The sequence below is a fragment of the Arvicanthis niloticus genome, chromosome X, assembly GCF_011762505.2.
Source record: "Arvicanthis niloticus isolate mArvNil1 chromosome X, mArvNil1.pat.X, whole genome shotgun sequence".
Classification (NCBI taxonomy): Eukaryota; Metazoa; Chordata; class Mammalia; order Rodentia; family Muridae; genus Arvicanthis; species Arvicanthis niloticus.
In genome coordinates this window covers 128,105,638-128,123,163 of record NC_047679.1, presented here as the reverse complement: position 1 = coordinate 128,123,163, position 17,526 = coordinate 128,105,638, and the positions used below count along the sequence as shown (strand labels likewise).

Here is a 17,526-nt window from a genome sequence, read left to right as displayed (position 1 = left end):
GGCTATAGCTCTGCTAGAGGCTCCGTAGCTATCCTGGAACTTGGACATGCTTAGAACTAGCAGCTGGTTCTTTAGTGACTGGGTATACTTTCAGAGCCCTATGGCACACTATGACTTCTACTGCCTAGAATAGGGAAACTCAAATTGGAACCAGCCCAACTCATCAGACTGGGTCTCCTTTGAGGCTTGAAGGCCTTAGCTCCAGAGTAAGAAGAGAGAGGAACAGGTTCCTGGTGGTTTTTGCTAGAATGTTCCTTACACCAAGGTCTGTCCCAGTTCCCTACACTGAGCGTCTTTAGGGAGCCAGATCCAGAGATGTCCATGATGGGAACAGCCACTAGAGCTGATTCTTTGTTTCCTTCCTGTCCCCTTTCCTCTTTTCCTCTTGGTCCTACCCTTAAGCACACAGTATCTGGACCAGGCACTCCAGGGTCTAATCTTGGTCCTCTCCTATGTTGTTCATGGCTACTTTTGGGCAACCTCAAAAAAGGTCACCTTAGCCTAAGAAACTTGTAGGAAGCAGCTAGCTGGCCACTCTCCAGCTGGCTTCCTTATGCCCAACCCCTCTTGCTTTCCTGAATCCTAAGTTCATTCTCTGTTACTACTACCAGGCACCCCCTCTATAGACCCTTTGGCTGACCACCTTGCTTTCATTGGCCTCTAGGTCATGCTCCCTGTCTGTTCAATTTCCCTTCTGCCACTTGGTGTGACTGTCAAAAGCCCCCTCTGGGATGGCAGTTTTTTGGTGGGGCCCAGATACCTAGTCCCTTTGGTGGACCCTGTTCTAACCCCACTTTTATCTCTAATCTTTCCAGGCTGACACCACAGCTCCAACCCCCCACCCCCACCCCCAGGCTTCAAGGTCAATGTTCAGCTGAAAGCCTAGAGCAGGTTGACAACAACCCAAAGAACTATCCTGGCTGATTCTCACAGCTGGAACAGGCTTTATTTGAAAATAGGGTTTTTGCAGATGTGACTAAATGAAGAATGGTGAGCTGAGGAGATGCTCTCTGGTGCTTCATGCAGACCCTAAGTTCAATGAGAGTGTCCTTCTAAGAAAGAGGCAGAGAAATTTTCCATGCACATAGAGCCAGAGATCATGAACAACAGAGGCTCAGTGAAGTAGCCACCAAATAAGGAAACCAGGAGTCACCAGGTGCTACAAGAGGCAATATATGTCCTCATAGATCTCGCCAAAGATGTACCTCCCTGTTGCAATAACTCCTGAACTACAAAAGAATAAATTATACTTTTTTGATATCTGTGATCATTTGTCACAGAGGTCCCAGGATAATCATATAAACCTCAACTTAGTCATCAAGGAGAGTCACCTTTCAACTGATTGTCCACTGCACACCTACAACCTCTCAGCCTGCTTGGCCTCAGTAGATTCCATACTTGGAACTTCTGGAAAACCCTGGTAAGCTATGTTTTGGGGTGTGTGTGTGTGTGTGTGTGTGTGTGTGTGTGTGTGTGTTACATACCTTCTTCCCTAGTCACCTCTTGTGTGGTGGGCACTGGCACCATTCAGCACCAGGTGACTTTGGATTCTTTGGGTTCCCAAGGTATGTGTGTCCTCAGAAGCCAAGGGAAACAAAGGCTCTACCTTATTACGTTCAGAATAGAATCTTTACCTCTTATATGGTCTCTGTTTTCCTGAGAGAGCCCAGAGTGCATAGAAGAGTCTGGAGCTCATGGGGAGAGCCTGGAGTCTACACTCTCAGAGCAGCCCTGCTGCCCCCATTCCCAGGCCTTTAACCTTCTTCCCTCAGACTCTCAAGGAGGGATTTTCTCCCCAGGGTCCCTGTTTCCATCTAGGCCCTGGTCTAGGATACTTGGCCAATTTCCCCTTCTACAAGATCTGACTTGTTTAAACCTAAGCAGTAGATTTGGCTTAGGCTCCAGCTGGGACCCACTGAATGCAGAAGGCACTTGACCTGTAGTAAGTGCTCAGAAAAAAATCCCTTTTCCCAGCCCCATGCCTCTCAAAGACCACTCCTTGGCAGCTACCCTGTTTATAGGTTTCCAATGACACATTACTATGCACCTGTGTATATACTTCTACATGCTGATGTGTCTATTTGTGTGGTGCTCTGTGTGCAGTGCATGAATAGGCATGCCTGTGTAGGTATATGTTTGCCTTATGTGTATGTTCACGTATACATGTGTGCCAATGTTGTGTATCATTAGTGTGTGCATTCCTAGGTTTGTATGCACATTATGCACATAAGCTTCTGTCTTCACACACTGGCTTGTATGTGCATATGTGCTTGTGTGTACTTGTGTGTGTGTTAATTTGTATTTTTATGCTTGTGTGTTGCTCTCTGTGCTGCTTGTGTGCTCATATGTTTGCACATATTCATGCATATTCATGCACAATCTTGTGTGTGCATCTATGCATTTTTGTCTCAGTGTGTTCGTGTGTTCACATGTGAATGTTCACCAGTCTTATGGCTGCCTAGCTGGCCTCTGCTTTGAGTCCCATATGAACATGCCCACTGCCTTTGGTAGCTCTGGTGCTCACAGCTCTTTCTCCCTTACCACATCGTACCCTGCTCAGCACATCAGACTGCTTTGGTGCCATGACCCTGTAATGTACTCTTCCTTTCATTCCTCATTCAGTCTGTCCTAAAGTCCAGGTACTCACAAGCAAATGTTGGGCTGGAACTTGTCCTCTGTGCTCTACAGAATCACCACCATAGGGCTTCCTATGACCAAAGGCAGTGCCCAGGATATAACCCTATCTTCCAACCCAAAGAAAATGACAGTAGGTGACTATTTTAATGTTAACTGTGGGCTTTTGAGACCAAGTCTCATGTAACTAAGGCCATTCTTGAACTCCTGATTCTCTTGCCTTCAGTTCATTATTGTCTAATAATTTGAAATGTACTCAATAGTAAAGTGAAGCTGAAGAATTTATATATATATATATATATATATATATATATATATATATATGAAGATTTATGTATTTTTATGCATATGTGTGTGCCTAAGTATATGTGCATGCACCACATGCAAGCCTGGTATCTACACAAGAAGGCATTTGATGCCTAGAAGAGGAGATTTGGATCCTCCTGATTGTAAGCTGCCCAATGTGGGAGCTGGGAACCACACCTGGGTCCTCTGCAAGAGCACCAAATGGTCATAATTGCTGATTCATCTCTCCAGTCATAAGGCAGAGGGATTTATCCCTGTAGCTAAGATCAAGAGTTCTGAAGATGGAGTCATCCTTTAACCATGGCCTACCAGTCTCATGGGCTCCTGCCTCAGGCCTTACAGCTTTTGGTCTAGATAGTATAGAGCTGTCTGTGGAATTCTTTCTCTGAATTTAACACCTATATAACACTTGTCCCCTCAGCTGGTGGTGGTTGCACTACCCTACTGGGTACCTGATCTGAAACCTGCAGAGGATAGCCTTGCAAGCTTTTCTGAAATGAGAGAGAGCTGAATTGAAGAGAAAAGAAGAAGAAGAAGAAGAAGAAGAAGAAGAAGAAGAAGAAGAAGAAGAAGAAGAAGAAGAAGAGGAGGAGGAGGAGGAGGAGGAGGAGGAGGAGGAGGAGGAGGAGGAGGAAAGGTAAATAATAGCTATATAGAGAGAGACAGGAACAGAAGGCAGATGTAGCATGACTATATGGAGGACCTGTTGAAATGAATCCTGCCCCCAGAACACCCCTACCCAGAGAAACACACTGAGGGCTTCATCTTTCTGTTTCCACCAGGGCTCCCTTGCCACTTGCCCCTCCTTCCCACCAGCATGGGGACCAGATTGAGGCCCTGACTCCTGGCCTTTGGCCAGTGCCCTTGCCCTGTGTCTGCCCAGCTCAGCAGAGATTGCCAGGCTGTGGAGCACATGCCCCAGAATAGTGCTATGATGCTGCTGGGTGACATTCTATCGCTGGGCCACAACACTGGGCGGTGCCTCCCACCCCCAAAAGGAGAAACCTGAGGACACTGGGTACCCTGGTTGCTGGACCACAAGGGTATAGTTGTGAGAAGCTACAAGCTTGTCTCTGAGTGCACCCCTTCTGGCCTGCCACTCACACTGGCCTTGGTGCTCTATTTTTGCTGCCTGGCTGTTGCTGTATAGGGAAGGCCCAGTTCCCATGACCTAAACAGAAGGCCTTGGGCTTAGCTCGGGCCCACTTCAGTCTTCTGGGGGTCTGTTACTTTCCAGGGCAGCTTGTGTCCCCAGTGGGTATGTTTCCATGGACCCAAACTGGAGCCTCCTTCAGGATTTAGCTCCAACTTACTCTCAGCTCTCAGGGATCTATGTAGTACTGGTGGAAAGGCAAGCCAGGTTGGCCCAAGTAGCTATACCAATATACTGGCCAAGGCGAAGGGCTCCTCCCCTCTGCCCTTTCTTAGAGTTAGCACAGGTACTAGTCATAGCTCAGACTACAACAGTGTTTTGGCATTACTTTTTTCTTCTCATTCCATCTAGACAGAGACAGAATTGTTAGGGTATTGAAGCTCCCATCCTGAAGGGAGTAGGTCCTAGATTGGTATCCCATAGCCAGCAGGTCCTTGACAAATGCTCCACTCTGGGAGAACAGATGACACCTCAGTGTGGCCTGATTTTTTGGGTCCAGCTTAAGAACAGTTGAGGCAATGGAATGACCAAGAAAGTAGGGGAAAGTAGTTAGGGACTAGGCCTTATGTCTGGTCATTTGGGAAGTGTTTCTATAGTTCTGGACCTGAGGGTGAGAAGAGCCTTCTTCTGAGGGCAAGGGCAAGAATGAAGAGGAAGCATAAGGATGGAAACTGGGCATGAAAAGGCAGAGCCTTTGAGGTGTCCTGTGGAGGGCCTTGCTTCACCTCTGGTCTCCTCTTGATGCCAAGTGATGTCCCAAAGAAATGGCACACAGAGTCGTATTGCACAGTGTTTCTTTAATTGAGAGACAACTGACCTCATAAGCAGCACTCTCTTCTGCTAGGTGCAACTGAGCACCACCTCCTACCACAGCAGGGACCCAGGGGTCAGGGAGGGGACTTAGCCATCTTGGGGAGAGGGCAGGGGCTAATGCAAACTGGTTCTGGGGGCTCTGGTGGCCTGCTGAGCCTCTCCAGGGGCTAGGAAGCTTCCTGATCCTCATCTTGATAGCAGAGTATGGAACCTTTCCTGGACAATATGGACAGGATTCTGGGCCTCCACCTTCCAGCTTCCTCCAGGGCTGGGAAGGGTCAAGTGGTGAGTAGGGCAATAAGCAAGACAGTTGCCCCATATTTGTTTGTGCAGGGACTGGCCAGAGACCTGTGAAGCAGAAAGCAGCCTGGAGCAGATGGTCAGTGTGTGTGTGTGTGTGTGTGTGTGTGTGTGTGTGTGGTGTGGTTTGTGTGTGTGTGTCAGAGAGACAGATACAAAGACAGAGAGACACACAGAGACAGAGACAGAAATAGAGACAGACAGAGATATAGATGAAGAAATACAGAAAGAGACAAAGACAGAGAGATATGAACTAGGTCCAGAGATGGCAGGAGACAGATCTATAATCCCAGAAGGAAGAAAAGTGCCAGGAAGCATAACAGGATTGGAGACAGAGAGAGAGTGAGCCAGGAGTTAGTAGAGCAAGGTGGTGGCTGGGATGGCCAGGTAGTGAACCTGTTGAAGAGAGATCATCAGAGGATAAGTGCAGCAAGCAGAGCCCAGGAGAGCTAGAAGTCAGACATGGGCAAGGAAGAGGAGGAACACATGCCTGGATGGAACAGTGGCTGTGGCAGTGTGCTCTGTCCATCCCTGCTAGCCCCTCTTGCCACAAACATCTGAGTTTCAGGATGAACAAGAAGGAAGATTTATAGGGAGTCTCTGAGTGGACATGGTGGGTGAGTGTTAAATCTCAAAGGCTGAGGGAAATGGGTGAGGGGGCCAGGCCATGTGTATACATGCATGCTTAGGAGTCAGGGGGAAGCTGTGGTAGGGCAGTGAGTTAACATTGGGGAACAAAGGTGTTGCTTCTTTGCTTCCCCTTCCCCTGTGGAACATCTAGGTATGTTCCTCAGAGACTCTCACCAAGGCCATCATGGTGGCTACCACTGCCTCTACTTCTTATAATTTCCAAATTGGATGGCTAGGCGATCAGTGACACAGCGGAAGGTGGCAGGTTGCACTTCCCAGTAGGGCACAGGGTTGTTGAAGAGGCTGATGCCATTATAGTAGGCCCTCTTGACTCCGAAGCCCATGGGACAGAAGTCGTTGATGCCCACCTTAGTGATGTTGTTGGAATGCAGATAGACAACCTGGGGGCAGAGGGAATGTATCTGGGGCTTTTGTTCGGGGATCAGTACCACAGACCACCCATCCCAATCTGTCCCAGCCTGGATAGTTGCTGTAAGTTATAGGCAAGATGGAGGGTAGATGTAAGAAAGGTCAGGTTTCCCTCCACATTGGATCCCATCAACTACTTCTTAGTGTCATTTCATAATCACCCTTCGAAGGTCAGGTGATTATTCTTAGGGTTGAGAGGAGGGCATACCAGAGTATGTGAGTGGGTGTATGCTCTGGTTAGGGCATTGGTATTTGGCTGGACCCAGGTCAGAATAAAGGGCTCAAGTGAAGTGTAAGCAAGTGGTGAGTTGGGGTGCATGGGTGGAGGCTGTGTTTGGTAGAATGAGGCTGTAGGAAGCAAACATTGATCCTGACATGATTATCTCTGTAGGAGATGGTGCCTTCCGTTAGGAGCTCACTGGTGGTAGAAAGGTTACTGGCCACTAGAGGGTGCTCTCAGCCTAGTGTGGGCTGCGCTGCCCTAGAGGAGGATGAATGTGCTTTCTACCATTAAGTGGATCTGAGGTAAACATTGAAGTCTAGAATAAGATTGGGAAAGACCTAGTTGCTCATGTGTTTGGAAGATAAGTCAGGGAGGGAGACTGTCTTTCCCCAAACACCCTACAGATGGGCGTTAGCGCTGCCTCCACACAAACAGGAAGCAGACACTGTTCCACTGAGGCCTGAATGAAGACATGAGACACAGAAGAGAATCTAGGTCCTGTTCTGCTCTCTACCCTGGGCCCCTGTAAAAAGGGGATCAGGGGATCCAGGAAGTTAAGAGGCTGGTGCAGAGAATGGTCCTTCTACAATACCCCATCTAGTCTTGGAGAGCCAGCTCTCACCTGGAGGAGCTTGAGATCTGGGAGGCCAGCAGGCACCCGGGACAGCTTGTTGTTGTCCAAGTGAAGTTCCCTCAGGGTAGGCAGAAAACTCAGGCTCCCATTCTCAATCATCCGAATCTGATTGTGGCCTAAGCCTAGCCTGAAGATAAATGAATTAGAGGTTGTCAGAGGCTGGGGGAAGAGGAGCAGCACAGGGACTTGGGTGCCACCCTATAACCTGCCCCATTTGCTAATGGATCCCTGCAGGCCCCAGGGGCTGCCCCAGCCCCACCTGTACAGCTTGGAGTATCGAAGTAGGTCCTCCAGCTCAATAGCCTGAATTTTGTTGTGGTCCAGGTGAAGTTCATTCAGGGTCTCAGGGAGATCTACCCAGAAGAGAGCATGCTGGGAGGTAAGTGACGGGTCTGGGGCAGATAGAAGGCCCATTCTCCACTCCAGGAACAGGGCCCTGCTCAAGTACACTGGGCAAGGCCCATCGATGCTTTTGGAGGTTGGGTATTGACATTCTCCTACCTTTGGGGATGCCAGTGAGCTTAGCCTCTGAGATGCGCAAGTAGTTGAGCTTCAGGCCATCAAAGGCTCCTGGTTCAAAGCCACTGTTCTCCAGGGGATTCCCACCCATCTCTAGGAGAGAAGTCCTGTCAGCCCTGAAGCCAATCACTATCAGAGCCTGTTCTTTTCTGGACTAGAACTCTGCTGATCGCTGGCTCTTCCCACTTCCTTAGAAAGCGGGTTATGAATTTGCCCGGCTAACTAACTACAAATTCCAGCTGTTCAACTTGACTAGCTCAAGGTCTCTGCCACTGTTCTTGGTCTCTGGGAGCTGGGAAGCAATAGGAAAAGCAATAGGGGGACCCAGAAATAAAGTCAGAAAGCTATCCAACTCCAGCTGCTGTGGTGGTCCACTGCCCTTCTCCCTTCTTTCCCAGTCCAGTCTTCCTGTGTCCTATACCTTCCTTTTGCCCATATTGTTTTTTTTTTTTTTTTCCAGAAACATACCGGTCTTCTTTTAGACTATTTTTGAGACTCTTTCTTTAACTAAGCCTTTATAGCCACCACAGTCTTCGTGTCCTGAAACAAGCATCTGGAACATTCTGAAGCACACAGGGCTTTTCTATGACTACATGGGACAGCCCAGGACCCAGCTGTTCTGGCTGAAAGAGATCTCCTCTACCTGCCTCCTTTATGCCTAAAGCCGAGGTACAGACTAGTCTCACCAATGCAGTTCATGTTCCGGAGCCCGCTGAACACGCCCTTGGGCACTTTGCGGATACGGTTGTCATGGATTCGTAGCTCTACCAGGGAGCTGGGCAGGTTGGGAGGAATCTCCACTAGGTGGTTCTTGGAGATGTAGAGTTTCTGCAGCTTCCGAAGAGGGCTAAAAGCCTTCTCATGGATCTTGGAGATCTTATTGTTTACCAAGACCAGGGCCTAAAGCAGGGCAGGCAACCAAGGTGAGCACCCCAGCCCACTCCACCTCCCTTTTCCTCTGTCTCCTGAACTTGCTACGGATGGCACTTGAGAGACATCTGAACCTCTTTGGTCTCATGGATCAGTCTGTGTTTATGAGTAGAGTGCAAGGCAAGGAGCTGAGGTTAGCTCCAAGCTGCCTTGGTAATGCCATCACTGCCTAGCAAAGTATGCTAAGAGCTACTCTTAAGCATACACTCTTTCTGTGTTGTTCAGAGGAGTCAACAAAATGCAAAGCTTTCTGTCAAAAGTGGAACCTGATGGATTTTGTCTTGTACCCATACATAATAAATAATACATAATACATAAATGCATGGTTTTGGATGTTCTCATTCCAGCCAACTCCAGACTTATCTCAGGACTCCATTGGTCCCCCAGACCCTCTTCCAAGCCTCATTTGTGAGCATCCCTCTTCCCAGCCTCATTTTTGAGCATCCCTCTTCCAAGCCATAGGAACATCAAACGCCTCCTAGCTCCTCAGAAAGGGCAGGGAGCAGGACAAGGCTTACATATAGGTGCTGGAGGCCTTTGAAGTCATCCTTGCGGAGCTCAGAGATGTCATTGTTCTGCAGGTCTAGCAGTGTGGTGTCAGGTGAGATCTCCTTGGGCACAGTCTTCAGACCTGGGGGCCAGCACCATCACCAACATAAGCCTGGCTCATCCAGTCTGTTGTTACAGCTGGTGTAAAGGGGTGGGCACACACATGCATATGGACACACACAAAGACACTGGGACAAATGCAGGGACTCTGAGCACCCTCAAACACCTTAGCCTGTGGTGACTCAACCTCCCCACTCCTACCATTCTAAACCAATCTCACAGGATAGCCCATGTGCCCTTTTTATTAGGAGCTCCCAGACAGGACCTGTGCTTCTCTGTACACTCTCACCCTAACTGCCTAGTGACTCACCCAAGTCAGAGCACTGAACAACACGCAGGTGGCAGTGGCAACCAAAAGGACACATGGCACTGAAGGTAGGTGTGAGAGAGTCCAGGTCGGGGACACCTGAAGTGGTGTCTGAGCCTGAAGCCTCCTCATCATTCATCATGAGCAGCCCATCATCCAAGGTGAAGTCCCAGAAGCCCTTCTGCTCAAAGGGCAAGGCCTGGCTCAGTGCCAGCAGCAAGGTGAGTAGCCACAGGGGACGCATGGTCAATGTTCCTGTGAGCGAAAAGTGAGAAGAGCTTTAGGTCAACACCAGCACCACCATCTGGACCCTTTCCTGCTGTCTTCAGTTTATCCTCCCAGCAGCAGTAGCTAGGGTTCTTCTCTCTCTCTCTCTCTCTCTCTCTCTCTCTCTCTCTCTCTCTTCCCTCCATCCCCTGTCTGTGTGAGACACACCAACACACACACACACACACACACACACACACACACACACACAGAGAGAGAGAGAGAGAGAGAGACAGAGACAGAGAGAGAGAGACAGAGAGACAGAGATAGAGACAGAGACGGAGACAGAGAGACAGAGAAACAGAGAGAAACAGAGAGAGACAGAGACAGAGACAGAGACAGAAACAGAGAATTTCCCCAACCCTCATCAGAGATGGCTAGATGGCAGCAGAGAGAGGGCGGGGAAGCCTGAGTAAGAGGCACTAGTCAGGGTAGGAGTGTTGGCTGGCCAGGAGGCCTCTTTCCACTCCCCTCCCTTTCCTGGAAGGACTTGGTTTCATTGGGCAATGAAATGTCTTCAAAATTAGCTCAAGGCTGCCCCACCCACCCCCAGCCCACTTCACTGCCTGAGGTTGGGGGTCAGTGAGGTCAATTGGAAGCTGAAAGAAAGCCCAGCTATTGGCCCCACAGGCCATCTTTTCTGAGAGCGAGCCTGGAAGATTTGGATGCTATTAGTTTAACTGGGCAATGAATGAGTCACCCCTTCACTGCCTGAGTCTCTCCACAGTGCCCATGTTGCTCTGAGAAGATCCAGAGGCCAAGGCATCAAGTAGGAGGAGAGGGAGAGGAAGGCAGGGTAAGGGGGAGCAAAGGGGGAGGAAAGAGGGGAAGGGAGACAGGGAGGGGAAATAGATTCTTCAGTGCTGTAGCAGCATCAAGCAAGGGCCTTGGGAATTGAGGGATCAACACTTCATATCTCCCTTTCTCTCATTCCCCAGGACTCAGGGTGCAAAACTCTGGGCTTCAATATCTACCTCTACTCTCTCTTTGTACCCATGGACCTGGCATCCTGGAGAAGATCCCAAGGAGAGTAGACTGCTGCCAGAGAAACAGGGCAGGGTCAGGCTTGTCTGGAGGCCCCCCAGGCTGAGACAGTGTGATGGGGGTGGAGACTCTGCAATGCCTGAGCCTGTCCCAGCACCCACATCTCTTGTTTCTTTCTTTTGCATTCAACTACCCAAGCAGGGTGCAGTCTGCAAGACAAGGCCAGAGCCCCTGCCTCTCTTACCATGCCTCTTTGCCCAACTCCATGGCAAAGGCTGTGTGTATTTCAGTCACTTTACCTCATTTGCTAAATAGGGAATCCATGGTGGTCTTGCTAGCCTCCTAGGCTTGGATGTCTGAGGTTGCCCTGGTGTGGGGTGGATAGGAAGCCTAGCCTCTTGAAGACTTAAAGCAACCCCAGCTCAAAGAGTCCCCTTACAGAGCACATTTTAGTGGTATTTGGGGCTCCATCTGGGATAAATATGCCCATCTGAACTCAACTGCTAGAGGCAAAAGTGGAAGGAACCCAGCTGCCAAGGGGGTTAGGCTGACTGCTTGCTGCTTTGAAATCTTCAGCACCAGCAGGTAGGTAGGTAGGTAGGTAGGTAGGTAGGTAGGTAGGTAGGTGGTGTGTGTGTGTGTGTGTTTGTGGAAGGGGGGGGCTGGGAGATCCTGGTTTGGTTAGACCTAGGCACAAGCACTGCCCATCTAATGGCTGTCAGCCCCAGAAGAAATTTCACCCTGTGCTGTTGCTTAAAATGCTTAGGTTTGTGGGAGAGGTGGCATTCACACAGACTGAACCCCAGTGGTTCTCAAGGCCTTCCCTAGCTCCCATCTAATACCAGTGGACAGAAAGGCCCTGCACAGAGGTTAGAGCAGAGGTTCTTCCTGGAGAGAATAGACCAGCCTTCCTGATCTCCAGAGGTCACACAGCAAAGTAGGGGACACAGACAATGAATGGCTTTGCTCAATTTCTTTGATGACTCCTGAGGTCACAGGAAGTTCTCAGCTGAAGGAGTGTCCAGCCTCCCTCATTTTTCCAAGTAGTCTCAAGATGCCCACCCAAGCCTGACCTAGCAAAACATGGGAATCCCTCAGAAGATCTTGGCTCCAGAGTACCTAGAAAGGTCAGTTCTCCCTTAGCCTGCACTATCCAGGACAAGGTGAGGATCTTGCCCAGGGCAGATGGACCAGAAGGCTTGAGAAGAGGAGCAGGAACAGCCCAGACCAGGCAAAAAAAAAGTTGAAGGGAGGCCAGACAGCAAGATGGAATGGCAGGGAAGAAGTGAGGTAATGCCCCCAGTCCTCTGCACTGACCACCCTTCTGCCTGCACCCTCTGCCAAAGCTGCTATCCGGTAGGAAGAAGAGTTAGGGCTAGAATTTCTGCTCAGGTGAGCTACAAGATACACAGTCCACCTGCACAGGCCAGGATCAGGAGAGATGACATGGATTGGGGATGCAGTTGGACAGAGGACCATCTGTGTGGAACCAACCCAGATGCTTTGGAACATAGAGTGGCCTGGAGATCTCCACAAAGCATCCTTTCCCTAGGTAGGAATCTCCCTGGAAGCCTTGTGGCCCTCAGATACTCAGAACATGATGTTTTGTTGTGGGCACTGCAGCCTTTTCAGATTAAAAGCCTCCTCCACCCAAAGAAAGGAGCTACAGAAACCTAGGTGGGCTTATAAGACTAGATTTGAGGGGACATGCTGTGGGGATGCACAAAGGGCTAGGAGAGTGATACAGGGGAGATCCCAGCCTGGTGTTAGTTCTGCTCCTGGCTCAAGCTGGGGTAGAAGGCTCAAAGCCCATGTAGAGGCAAGATAGAATTTGGCTGCTTTTTCAGAGTTCAAGGCTTGAAGGGTGAGGGTCAGGCAGGTTTCCTAGTACAGCCCTCATTTATACTCAGAAAACTGGCACTAGACTTAGTACCCATATTTTGCAGGGAAGGGAGCATGCCAAATACAGAGTCCACAAGTGATTCAATCAAGTTAAGGGAGTGCAGAAGGAAGCCTTTCTTGGTGTCTGCACCACCAGTAGCACCACTTTATGGATGAGAGAACCTAGGCCTACAAATAGGAACTGATTTCTCTTAAGACCCCTGTTTACAGAGTCTAGCTTTGGTCGCTCTAGGGTTTGAACATTCAATCTTGCTGCTGGGCCATGGATGAGAGAAACTCTGGATCTGTAGGTGGGCAATGCAGCAAGTCAGGGGGTGGGAAGAATCATCATGTGGGGTGTTAGTGACAGGGGGTGTTATGGATAGTCTCACATGCCTCCCTTTTTCCACTCCCTCAAACTGATCCCTCATCCCCATACACTGAGAACCAAGGCCAAGTCGCAGTCAGGAAGAGGCATTCTGTGGACAGACCCTGTAAAACTTATAAAAAGTTCCTCCTGCTTCCTCCTGCTACTGGTGCTTCCAGGCCTCAGTTTACCTTTGTTGGATTCTTTGGCTATGTTCTTGTGCTCCATCAAAGTGAGCTCTGAGCTTGCTGGGCACCAGCTCCTCATAGCAAAGGAAAAAGTGGTCATCGTGGTGAGCTGAGCTTGGCGACCACAGGTTGAACAAGGGAAAGAACTGGGCTTCCTGGAGTTTGTGCCACCACCCCAAATAGGGCCCTCCTTGTCTGCCCCTCTGAAAGCCAGTGTAGTTCTCCACGCAGGATAGCTCTGGGCAACAGCCAAGCAAGACGTGCTGGCAGTCTATGAGAACATGGAAGGGTTGTGCCAGACATTCAGGCCAGGCCAAGGGCGGCAGGGACAAGCCTTGAGGTCTGGCAGCTTCTGAGAGCTTGCCTGCAGATGTGGGGCTGGCAGCTGCCAAGGAGCAGACACCCAGTGCAGTCTCAGCAGTCTCTTCCTTGGGCATTGGGCCCTGCTGAGCAACCCTACCTCAATTCTGATAAATGAAAGGTGCTGGCTTCTACCAAGTTGTGCTGGGATCCTGGGACTGTGCAGGTGAAGAAATGTATGGGAGACAGGAGACAATTAGGCACTGTTCTTTTCTCTGATCACCAAAGGTAAGCTTGTACTTGGCCTGCTTCCTGGTGCCTTCTAAGGTCATTTAGCTCCAGCCTAACACTTGAGTGTCAAATAGAGTGATGGGATGTGTGCTTCCCTGCATGCCACAAGGTTGGCCAGGGCCAAATCTTACTACTTGTGGCTGTGGTACTGACAGAGTAGCTGGGTAGTCAGGTACAGCCCTCCACCAGAATTGGGGGTGGACTTTACCAGAGGTGCTGGGTGCATCAAAGGAGGGCCTTCTATCCCTCATTCCTTGCCCTACCAAGAAACTTCTGAAAAGGAGCCAGACAGCAGATAACCCTGATCAGTTGGAGGTACTAGGTTTCCTAGTCCCCTTGCAACTGACCCATATGCCTGCCCATCTCCTCCCACTTACCAACAAAGTGTGGGCTTCTTCTTACCATGTGCTCAAATTTTCAAAGAACAGGAGGATGTTGTTACTTCTCAATGGTGAGACTTGAGTGATATTTTTTACCTACACCATCTTTGGTGACCATGACACTGTTAACATTAATAGGTATCTAGTAGGCTCAGAGAATTTGTCCCAAACTCTTGCCCATGGCCTCACAGTGAGGTAAAATCAGGTTGTGATGCCATTGTGTCTGTCTGTCTACCTGCTCATCCCAAGTCCCACTCCTGGAGAACTAGTAGCAAGGCAAAAGGTTCTAGACCCCAAAGAGCCCCCTTTCTTCTCATGTCTTGAGGTTCTCAAACTCTCTCACCAACACCAGGTTCTGTGCTGCTTGCCAGGACCTCTGGCTGGAGTGGGATTCAGCCTTATGCATTCAGCTGGGAAAGGCCAAGATCATTTTCAGTCTTCTAGGATCATTCATTCATACTGCCCCTATTCCTTGGTGTGAGTGAGGTCCTGTGCTGGGGTGCCTCTCTACAACCAACTGGCCTCCCTACAATGGAGAAGACCTACTGTCAGGACTGTTGGGATGTGAGGGCCACACTAGAAAATGGATGGGGCATTTGAGAGCAGGGACAAAGGAGAAAGAGCAGGAGGGAGTAATGGTGGGTGTGGAGGTAGTGGGGAGGGTGAACAAGGAAGCCGAGGACTCCAGTAGGTGCAGTATCAGAGGCCCTTGGTATTTTGGCCTCATTGGGGAGGTGTGCTGAGAATCCTGTGGAACCAAGGACAAGTGACTTCCTCCTGGACAGACTTATGGTACAGGGAACATGAGAGACCTTGGTGGGTGAGCCCAGGCAAAAGGGAAGTTGGAATGGAGTCTAGTCCCCATTTCATCCCAAAAAAGGGTAACAAAGAATCAAGTCCTCTGGAGAGGATCCCAGTGTAAATTGTCAAATATAGCCTCATTATAAATCTCTCTTTAGAGGGTTTGACACTGTGACTGGAGGGCTATAGAATATTGCTGAGAAAAGCTCTTTCTTACCTCCACAGCATCCCTTCCCTTCTATTCCACCATGTTGCCAACCTCCCAACAGCCTAGGACTTTAGAGGGACTGAAAAAAATATTTGGGTCAGTTCTAGAAAGTTATTTGACATTATGGTCACTGACTGGCAGACCCATCTGGGCTTCTAAATTAGCTGGTTCAGATTCACTTTGCAAGTAGTAGGACTTTGGCCCTTGTTTTGGGTAAGGAAGAGAAGCAGTGGTAGACTCAAGTCCTTTGGGGTGGAGAGAGAGCCAGTGTAGGAGTGGGCCAGAGAGGCTCAGCTGCCACACCCAGGCGGCCAGCTGGCTATGGAGCCTTCTCTACTGCCAGAATCAGAGCCTCCTCATGCTGCCTTGCCCGTGTAGCTTAGAGGCAGACCCACATCCTCCTATTAAGTGTATTCTCATTACCTGTCCTCAAAGGCTCATCCCCCTCTCGCCTTCAGCAGCAATACATAGTCATGGTCTCCACAAAGCAATCCTTCCCACCCACAAGCTCTCCTAGGGTGTAGGTGGCACTGGCAACTGATTGCATGTCCAGATGCCAGCCCTTGGGACTCTTGCTGGCATAGGGAACATCTTAAGCTTCTCTCAATTCCAGTCATTACAAGACAGAAAACTGGCAGACTAGGGAGGCAGCAGCTTCTAAACATGAAATTGGAGTCACCTAGGTGCTATACTCTTGGCCTAATGAAGATTTCCTCTGCTTGCCCCACCTACAGCTCCATCTTGCAGGGTCCTGGACCTCTTATTCTAGGCAGATGGGAGCCTGGTTCCACCCCTAGTCTAGTGACATGGTACTCCAGTCCCCCAACCTTCACCAGACTTGGTGAATGCCCAGTTGACTCTGTTTCTCTTGCTTCTTCTTCTGACTACCTTGATAGGTTCCTCAGGGCTCCAAGCCACATTTCTCCCTGAGAACATGGCACAATTTCCCCATTTTCTACCCCCATTCCATCTTCTGCCCACTGTGCATCTCAGCTCAAGAGGGTTCTGGAAACAGATAGTACTAAAGTAACTAGGCAGGCAACCCAGGACCCCTATAGCTGGGGCACTGTGGACCCATACCTTGCCCAGGAGAGGGTGGAGGCAGAACATTAGTCTGTGGTGAGTATGGAATATCTAGGCAAGGTATCTGAAGTGTGCCTGGGAGCACAAGTCTCTCTGACTACTCCAAGGGAGTAGTGTGGAGTCTGTGCCAGTGCTGAGTTTTGCATTGGCCCCATCTTCCCTGACTTGGCCAGGTGCCAAGACCCCAAGAAAGGCTGAGCTGGGAGAGCAAGACTAGCAGGAGTGAAGGGTGTGCCTGGGCCCTGCCGTGAAGGAATAGGGCTAGCATGCCATCCACCCAGCCCTGCCTCAGTGATGCTCTGGGCAGTTCCCCCGGGGGAGTTCCCTGTCCACCCCCAGAAGCAGAGAAGCAAAGCATAGGTGAGCTTAGCAACTGAGCATGGGCAGAGAGGAAAGGGAAAGGAAGGGTAGGAAGAAAGATCAGGGAAAAGCGGGGGTGAGGGGGAGAAGAGGCAGAAATGTGGTGTTGATGAAAAGGACACAAAGTCTTTGGTGGGTGCCCTGGGGGAATACAGAGAGCCCCAAGGAGACAGTGAAAGTGTAGACACTGGGGCAGCAAGACTATAGATGCAAAAGAGCTGGTGTGGAGACAGCAGGATTGCCAACATCTTTGGTTGGTGAGGGTACAGCATAGCCAGAAATGAATACAGGGAGGACAGATTGAGGTCTTTGTGGAGAGAGTAGAGTCAGTTCCCGGCTTAAGCAGGCCCTACCTGGGGAGGGGGAAGCAGCCAGGTGCAGGCTGGTTAGTTGGTGGACTGTTGGTTTGTCTGTCCGTCAGGGCCAACCGGGAGCAGCTGCTCGCTCCTGGGCAGTTCGTGGAGAGAGGGAGACAGAGGCGGTGGGAGGGAGGCTAAAGGCTGGGCGGGCGGGCCGACAGGGAGGGACGGGGCGGAGAGGGAGACAAGGAGGGAGGGGGCTAGTGGAGCAGAGAGGGAGAAAAGGAGGGAGGAAGGGCAGCTGGAAGGAGGGGGCAGGAAGCCTGCCCCCTGGAAGCTTCAAAGGAAATAATTTTCTTGTAGATGGCTGGGCTATGTGGCACCCCTCCTCCTCACGCCCCCCACCCTGGCCCCTGCCTCAAGCATAGTTTGAAAGGACACACATTCACTTACTTAGGGACAGGCCCTTGGTGTCTTTGGGCAGATAGTCTCACAGAGCCAAACTTTCCACTGTCTAAAAGGGGACACTGAGGTGCTTGCTGTCATGCTGCCAGGCAGAAGAAAGTGAGAGGAAGATGAAGAAAGGTAACCTGATGGCTACCCAGAACCTCTTCTGAAGCTGGGTGGCGG

General features: G+C 50.1%; 1 protein-coding gene across 3 annotated transcripts; it reads right to left on the bottom strand.

The window, feature by feature from the left end:
- Positions 1 to 4,870: 4,870 nt before the first annotated feature.
- On the bottom strand, positions 4,871 to 17,108 carry Bgn (biglycan). 3 transcript variants are annotated; one of them, XM_034485300.2, is made up of 9 exons: positions 16,951 to 17,108; positions 9,491 to 9,742; positions 9,090 to 9,202; positions 8,328 to 8,541; positions 7,624 to 7,734; positions 7,382 to 7,475; positions 7,111 to 7,249; positions 6,011 to 6,237; positions 4,871 to 5,254 (listed from the first exon to the last, which is right to left on the bottom strand). In XM_034485300.2, exons 2-8 carry the CDS (start codon positions 9,729 to 9,731, stop codon positions 6,040 to 6,042), a joined length of 1,110 nt encoding a protein of 369 aa, XP_034341191.1. In that variant the 5' UTR covers positions 9,732 to 9,742; positions 16,951 to 17,108; the 3' UTR covers positions 4,871 to 5,254; positions 6,011 to 6,039. The 3 variants fall into 3 exon arrangements, with proteins under 3 accessions (XP_034341191.1, XP_034341192.1, XP_076774946.1); XM_034485301.2 differs by having other exon boundaries at positions 4,871 to 5,174; XM_076918831.1 differs by having other exon boundaries at positions 4,871 to 6,237.
- Between the last annotated feature and the right edge of the window lie 418 nt (positions 17,109 to 17,526).